The following is an 8,695-nucleotide window of genomic DNA, read 5'->3' as shown; positions in this document are numbered from 1 at the left end:
AGCAAGTCAACGTCGTCCCATATGTTAATTAATGACAACCAATGCTTAGTATTTTAAAGTATATATAAATAAGATAAAGCTCGTTAACGAGACACGAAGAATTGACACACTACCACTCCTACTTTTGCCATATATAAATATAAAATGCAGTTCACTTATATTTCATCTTAATTTATAAGGCATGAGAGAGCCTAGAGGAGGAGTTGCACAAAAGTGTGAGTGAATTTGCTGTAGGATTGATCCCGATAGTCGCTTTAGATCAAAACTTCTCTAGAGCAGTTCTAATGCAATATAATAGTCATGATTTCTATACCCTCCATACCATAAAGAAACTTATACTAGACATTACTCTTACATACAATACAAACACTACTAATTCATATTAATTTAATATTACTCATCTGTCATCATGTCTGTGTATTGTGTAGAAACATGTCTCATGCAAGACAAAATTTTCTTATCTTTCTTCATTTAATCACTTGTCACATCATTTTCATCGTATGTGATAACTATAGACATCATACTAGTAACTAGTCATTACATCGTGAATGTACTTACCTATATATATGGAGTTTTCATTCATTAGGATTCAAATCTCGATGATCATAATATGGTTGCACACATTCTTAGTTAGTGTAGAGACTGGAAGTTATATTTATATTGTCCTAAAAAAATATGTTTCTCCTTTTTGAAAATGTCTCTACTCCTTAAGGTATGTACAACAATAAGACAACAACCATCTATATACTTCCACGTCAAAATAATCATCCTACATGGTATCATTAACTCAAAAGAAAAACTGGATCGCCATCTCTTCGTTCGTCTACTACTTCGACACGTGCTCCTAAGTTGCATGCAACCTTTTTCTAAAGAAATACTTCATATATTGGTTACATGCAATAAATACAAAACATAAAAATAGTAAAATAATAAATATGCTATAGACAACATATTATATAAGTTGGTCTATTTAGTTGCCTCTATATATCAAATAAACAACAACCGTCTATATTATTGTACATGCTCTTACAGTAGCTCTGCTAGATTTCTGGCGCCATTGAATTCATTGAACATGATTTTCGTAATGTTGCATCCATATTTGTGTAAATATGGTGTACATATGTGACAAATATTAGAAAATGTACCTCCATCTTTTCATTTATGCTTATGCTTATATGCCAAATTTGAATTTTTAACCTTAAATTTAGAGTTGATTTTGAAGTTTTTTCATCAAAGTTTATTTTTCAGCATTGGTTTTTAGATTACTAAGAATTCGTATATAAACGTTTTATTCACAAATTAAATTTTGTTTGCAAATATTTTGAATTTTTGCATGACAAAGCCAAACAATCACACCCTGTATAGTATATCTGATGAAAAAACCATAATAACTCATAATATGTTTGTTCATAAGGATGAATTAAATATTAAATATTATAAACTTAATAAAAAGCTTAGAAAAATGAATAAATGGCTTAAACAATACTTTTAGAAGCATACCACAAATAATCCGTAGAAATAATTAATCCGATGGATAATAGAACGAATGTGCCATTTCACAGGTAGTTATTTTTAATTCTTTGGGCAGCTACTCCCTACTTTTTATGATATATATGTCAAGTCATGCCTCTTAATGTTTGACTAAATTTATAGAAAAATATAACATTATTTTTAACATAAATAAATATACTATAAAAATATATCTATTTTTAATGTTTATGTTGTTGATTTTTAAATATTTGTTTGATCACTCGTGCTATCATTTTTTTTCTAAATATGTAAAATTATAAGTCATGCTTAAAGATTTTTTAATGGTAAACACAATATAATAAAATAAATAATAATTATGTAGATTATTTGAATAAGACAAATTCAAATATAGATAAAAATCAATAAGTTAAAAGAATGGAGGGAGTATATTTAATAGTGATTTAATGAAACTGATATGGTATTATCGATGTTACTATAATTTTATATAAACTTTTTTTGATGTGAAATTTTATATAAACTGGATCAAACTTAAAATGTTTGCTTATGACAAATCTAAAATGGTTAACTTGCGAGATCCTAACAATTTGCACAGCGAAATCAAGAAATAGTGATCAGCCCTAAGATTGGTTCAAGCATCTTTTTCATTGTTGGATATACAATGCTTGGGAGGAGGAAAAAGGGTGAGCTAGGCAGGAGGTAGCTAGCGCATGACGACTTGACTGCAGATACTAGCCGGGCCTTTTTACTTACTCCAATGCCCCCATGAGAAGCCATGATATATGTAATACACGCATGCATGGGTGTTGCATTGCATCAATATACAGTGGAACCCACGCAAATTTGATCAGGATATTGTAAGAAAAGACCGGCTTTGTGTGCAGCCACTTGACATGGACAGTTTACTCGCTGAGACAATGTGCTTTCTGCCCATCTCTGTTCTGCAACTTTTTTTTTTTTTTTGAAATCCTCTGTTCTGCAACTTGATTGCTATCCAAGGAATATGTTATGGTTGGGGCGGCAGAATGACGGCTCAGGCGATCGGCCTTTTTAAATCACCATGCATGGCTCGGTGTTATGGTTTCATACGTGCCATCTAAATAATTACTACTGTGTCACAATAATCATATCGCAAAATTTTAATTCATTTTATGCGCAGAAGAATTGATTTTTCTTCTTCTTGCATAGATTGAATTTAACCAATAGTGTGTGTTTTATATATTTACCGAAAGTAGATTGTGGTTTGGGTTATCTTAAATTTTACTTTGGACAACCTTTTATTTAATATTTTCACTTTAAACTAGTCAATTTGGACTTTGTTATAATTTGGACCGCTACTGTCTACTTTATTCAGCATATAAATGACCTTGAGCACATGCATTTACTCTAGCACACTGATGAACTTAATTAATCATCCATACACAAGCCAAATTTACCTAGCGCACTGGTTAAAAATGGCTAGGGATCAACAAATATAGAGTTATCTAGACAAGAGTAAAGTAAATCAGTCAAAGAATGGTCGAACATAAAAATTTAGCAATAAAGGTAGTCCAAACTGTAATTCAGTAAAAAAAATCTGAGTAATTTGAACTACATGTGCTAGAACTACACAACATTAATTGTTCCTTTCAGGGAAAAAAAGGCATTTACAAAGCTTTATTTTCACCTGTTAATTTCTAGCACGCTATTTTATTTTCTACTCTCTCCATAAAAAATATTTTTATGTATGACACCGTTGACTTTTAAGATTACGTTTGACCATTCGTCTTATTCAAAATTTATATTCAAATATGCAAAATTATAATGCATACTTAAAGTTCCTATAATAATAAATCATATTATAACAAAATAATTAATAATTATATAATTTTTTGAATAAGACGAATGGTCAAACGTGGACCTAAAAGTCAACGGCGTCATATAAAAAAATATGGAGGTAGTACTATAATTCATTGGCAATATTTGGCCTTATAATTAACCTGGTCCATGAACAACAAATGAACCAAAGTACCAAAATAAAAAAGTATCTAATAAAGAACTCATTAAGTATTAAAGAATAAGTGCTAGTTTAGAAGCACGGATAATATAATGATATAGCGATCTTTTGTACTAGTGAGTTAACCAAGCGGTTCATGAGCCAACTCATTAAGCTCACAAGCTAAAACCGAAGCTTATTTTGACTCATTATAAATATGAGTTCAAGTATATCTGAGTCATGAGCATTATTTTCCACCCTAACCCCAGGCATGAGTTTGAATTCAAGACCTCTATCATATGGAGTTCTATGCACCAATCAATTTAGGCAAATGAATAAGCTAATGAGAAAACATGTACAATCAGCTTATATATACTTTAATAGATACAATGAGATAATTGTACTACATTTGCTTTCTCGGCTTTTGTTTATTGCAATTATGTATTCAAATATAAATAATGCTTATGTGTAAGCAGAGCACAAATAATTAAACAAGCACACCAAGGATGCATGTGGGGCCGCTGTTTCTATTAAAAGTGTTTCACTATTACAAAACATGTAAATAAACTGAAACTTGAAATGGACATACGTGCCTGACAGAAATCAATCACAACTACATTTTATTACTGCAAAATACACTGTGATACATTGCAAGATACAAAAGCACACGAGCTTTGAGTTACAATAAGCAGTCCTAAGAGTCAAGCTCTGCCAATCAAACAAATAAAAGTTTCCTCACAACACCAAAGATTTAAACTTGATGCAAAACACAGAATCAAGCTAACTGACAAACACACTGTCAATCGCCTGAGAAATCAGTTAATCAAAAAAAAAACGCAGCAAAGGAACTGAAGCAAAACATCTGATGGAATGCAGAAAACAGTGTGTGGGTGTCTGTGTGTGAAGCGACGCGATCAATCGATCTTGGCCGTTGATCTCGAGTTCTGTGCCTAGCATTTGGGGAGATCCAACGGCGGAGGCGGGAGCTTCTGGTCAGGACGGCTGCCATCCAGCACCAGCCACGCCATTTTCAAGCCCCAGCTCATGTGCACCTCCAAGTGACAGTGCATGAACCACACACCTGATCGATCGTGCAATCGTATTAGCAATCAGCCCCACCATAAATTACAATCTCAACGTAAGTATTGTTTCCACTAATTTAGCAAACTAACTAACTAAAACAAAATACTTCTGACAATTTTTCTATTTTAAGTCGTTGACTTTTATATCCATGTTTAACTGTTTATTTTTTAAAAAAAAATTATGTAAAAATGTAAAATTATAAGTTATTTGAAAATTACTTAAGTTATAAATTAAATTATAACAAAATAATTTATAATTATATAATTTTTTAAGTAAAACGAATAGTTAGATATATATTAAAAATCAATGATTGTTAAATAAAAAAAACAGCGAGAGAGTAAATAATTCAGTAGGTGAAAATGTGCCATGGAATTGCAGGGGAAGCGAAGAGGTACAGAGCACATGCCTGGGTTGTCGGCATGGAAGCGGATGGCGACCCAGCCGCCGGCGGGCACGCCGACGGTGTTGCGCTCGACGGGGTCGAAGAGGTTGAACTTGGCCGGGTCGCTGGCGGGGTCGAAGTTGCCGAAGCCCTGGCCGACGACGAAGAAGTTGAAGCCGTGCAGGTGCAGCGGGTGGCTCTCGGCGCCGAGGATGCTCGTGTCCTGCATCACCAGCTCGACGTCGGCGCCGTACGGCAGCACCAGCACCTTGGTCCCGTTCATGACGTTGGTGTTGTTCGGCGGCGCGCCGGTGTAGTTGAACGGCCGGAGCGGGTAGTACGGGAAGTCGGAGGCGTACACGCCCCTGGACGCGCCGGCGAAGTGCGACTGGAGCAGCGCCGTCGTCGGGAGCACGAAGGAGACGTTGTTGATGGCGGCGGCGAAGCGGGAGCCGTTGGGCCCCTGGCACGTCCCGTTGACGGCGCAGGGGTGGGTGCCGAGCCCCACGGTGAAGAAGAAGCGGTGGTCCACCTCCTGCGGCACCGCCGCCGGGTACTCGGTGCTCGCCAGGCTGCGGAGCTTGGCGGTGAAGTTGGAGACGGCGCTGGTGTCGTTGATCTGCGGCAGCGTCGGGGAGAAGACGGGGACGCTCTTGCTGCCAGCGGCGGCGGCGGCGGCGGCGCCGGTGGGGCAGGGGTCCTCGTACTCGAGGACGCCGGCGACGGTGGTGTTGTCGAAGGTGCCCTGCGTGGTGGTGTATGGCCGCGCCAGCATGTAGTAGCTGGCCGCCGGGTACGCCGGCTTGGCGGTGAGCAGCACGTTGCTCGTCTGCCCCGGCGCGATGATGAGCGTCTCGACGGTGAACGGCTTGACGTAGAGCGCGTCGACGTCGACCACGGTGAGCGTGTGGTTGGCGACGGAGAAGAAGAGCTCGTCGTTGAGTGCAGCGTTGATGAGCCTCAGCATGTACGTCTTCCCGGGCTTCACCTTCAACTTGAATGTGTCTGCACGCAAAATCACACACCACACTAGCTCAGCCAACACTGTCACATCACACGTACTCTGTGCCATGTCGACTAGCCTAAACCTAAAGTTAAAGTTAATTTTATAACTTTTTACCGAGGTTTATTTTTAGTTTATTCTAAATCGCTAATAAAAATATATGAAATTTTAATTTATAAATTATTTTTCATCTATAAATATGTCGTTCCCTAGATCACCTTGAGCAGAGCAGTTGTAGAGAGGGCCAGGGAGGCCGTTGAGGGTGTAGGCGTCGGAGATGTTGGGGCCGCCGCCGGTCTGCAGCGCCTGGCTGATCACCGCCTCCGTGTCGTTCCTCCACCACTCGCCGAACACGATGGGCACCTCGCCGCCGTCGGGCGCCGGGAACGGGTACCCGACGCCGGCGGGGGGCAGGATGACCATGGGCCCGTGCACGGTGGCGCGGAGCCACGAGATGTGCGCGTGCCACCACAGCGTCCCGCGCTGCCCGGCGATGGTGAACCTGTACACGTAGCTGCCGCCCGGCTGGATGGGGCACTGCGTGACGTACGACGGCCCGTCCGCCCACCCGCTCAGCAGCTGCCGGATCCCGTGCCTGCACACGCACACGCACACACGACACAGTGTCACGCAGCTCGCGGGCTCAAGATGATCTTCTGTTCACGTGACTTTGTCGCTAATATGTACGTTCGTTTTAGTGTTTTTTTGGGCGTGCGTCAAAAACACGGGTGGAAATGGCGGGTGGTTACCAGTGGATGCTCATGTTGTAGGGGGAGTGGTTGACGACGGTGACCTCGACGTGGTCGCCCTCCCTGGCGAACAGCGTCGGGCCGGGGTACTGCCCGTTCACCGTCACGACGCTCTTCGTGCTGCACAGCCGCGTCACGCTCGTCGTTTGCACCTGCGACATGTCACAGCCGGAACGAGCGTATAATTAATCTAACTTGCGTCGGTTCAAAACGAGATCCTCTTACTTAAGTCACCGTGGTTGGTATGTGGACGTATGGATAGTGGGGTCTATATATCAGCCATCCACGTCCCTCTAACTTAATTTAGAGGAGCTGGGTACCATCGGTTCTTGCCCTTTCTTGTGCGAGAAATTTAAGCAATGCACTTACATCGAATTGGTACTGCCTCGTGACGGCTCCAGCTCCCGTCGCGCAGCACAGCAGCAGCAGTGCCGCAGCAGCGAGGAGACAGCCACGAAGAACAGGAGAGGCTGCGGCCATTGCTGCCTTCACCGATCTCTACCCTCTCTGCCTGTCTCGTGTGTTAAAACGAAGCTCTCTTAGCTCTGCTTGTGATGATGGTATGGACAACTCGAGGTGGCTATATATATACTGGAGATCGAGGAGGAGCTAGCTTGCAATGGCAGAGTGTTGGGCAGAAGCATGCAGAAGCTTTTGAAACCCATTGACCTTTTTCTGGTAAGATAGCTACATGTGCTGGGTTCAACTCTGTGTAGTACTTGGGTCTAGTTTGTGTTCAGTAGCTTTCATTTGGTGATGGCCTGCTCGAACACTCTTATCTTTCTCTGGCTTTGGATGGACACGAACGGCTAGCTGGAGGCTGGGTTGCCTGAACGTCGCCATGCAGCTGGCTGCACCGGCCGATCTGAGGTTGGCCATGCAAGCATTCTCTGTAGCTAGCTTTGGAGTGTGGCTAAAGTCAACCTGCAGGATGTTTAGTTGTATACTGTTCATTACATTGAATAGTTGTTTAAGATTTCTTCATTACTTAATTATCACGCACAATCCTATCTTCTGTAATTATCCTACAACTAAACACAAGTAATAATTAGGTACATCTTCAGATAAGGAAGATGAGTGCAGTTAGCCAGTTAGAAAAGGAGAAGACATGAATAGGCTGAAACATCTTAAATTTCTGAGTTAAGCTCGGAAGATTTCCAATATTTAATTATAGTTTCTTATTATGTAGTTGTAGTGGAAACCACGCAAAATCTAGATTTGGAACAGCATTATTGGGCATGGTTAGATTTGATTGATTGAACTGAGCGACGGCACTACATATAGCTCACAATTGAAACTAGAAAAGTGCGTAATAAACAGAAAGTACAGGATTATTAGATTGACTTCTTGAGAAAAAAACGGCGATTACTGACCAATTGAAAGGGAGGTTCTATCAGAAGTTCAGAACCTTTTTACTCGTACCTAACCATCACAAACATGTTAAATCAACAGTTGTTGTGTTAATTCCTGCTTTAATACAGAGGAATTTTCCAGAAAATTCAGAGAAGCAAGTGATCGCCTCTGCAGTGCATCCACTGCAAAGTCAGGTCACAACTTTTCTTCAGCTAGATAGCTAAACCAGCCTAGGTTTTCCTAATCTTTATTCTTACATGCCAAGCGACTGCATACACGAGCAAATAACAAAAGACTCGCAAAGACAGGGACTTGACGAGGAGGAAGGTAGTCAGTCTGTTGCTCTGTTGATCAGCATCATCCTGTGCTGCTTTGCAATGACCAGCAAAAAAACATTCTGTGGAGCATGCATGGGCTCAATCAAAATCATGGTGGAGGGGGAGGAATTCGTGTGAGATAGGCTTAGCAGGTACCCGTTGCTTCTGAAGTTTGGCCATCTTTTCCTCTTCCTCCAAGCCTCTTCCGGATTCAGAGAAGGATGCCTGAACAAACTGTATCTGTCACTTGGGCTGAGCTACTTGGCTCCACGCTAGATCTCTTCGATTTCCCTTTGAAGGTGTTAGCTGTGTATGCGTGCATGGGCATGGATGTGAACTTGTGAA

The 8,695-nt window shown here is 41.0% G+C and overlaps 1 protein-coding gene across 1 annotated transcript; it reads right to left on the bottom strand.

Moving 5' to 3' along the window:
- Nucleotides 1-4,066: 4,066 nt before the first annotated feature.
- On the bottom strand, nucleotides 4,067-7,219 carry LOC102712535 (laccase-12). The gene is made up of 5 exons (XM_006654447.3): nucleotides 7,050-7,219; nucleotides 6,681-6,832; nucleotides 6,150-6,526; nucleotides 4,953-5,933; nucleotides 4,067-4,544 (listed from the first exon to the last, which is right to left on the bottom strand). Exons 1-5 carry the CDS (start codon nucleotides 7,158-7,160, stop codon nucleotides 4,414-4,416), a joined length of 1,752 nt encoding a protein of 583 aa, XP_006654510.1. The 5' UTR covers nucleotides 7,161-7,219; the 3' UTR covers nucleotides 4,067-4,413.
- Nucleotides 7,220-8,695: the final 1,476 nt, after the last annotated feature.

This window comes from Oryza brachyantha, chromosome 5 (assembly GCF_000231095.2).
Source record: "Oryza brachyantha chromosome 5, ObraRS2, whole genome shotgun sequence".
In the NCBI taxonomy this organism is placed as follows: Eukaryota; Viridiplantae; Streptophyta; class Magnoliopsida; order Poales; family Poaceae; genus Oryza; species Oryza brachyantha.
The sequence above is the reverse complement of the archived record's forward strand: the minus strand, read 5'-3'. Positions and strand labels throughout refer to the sequence as shown.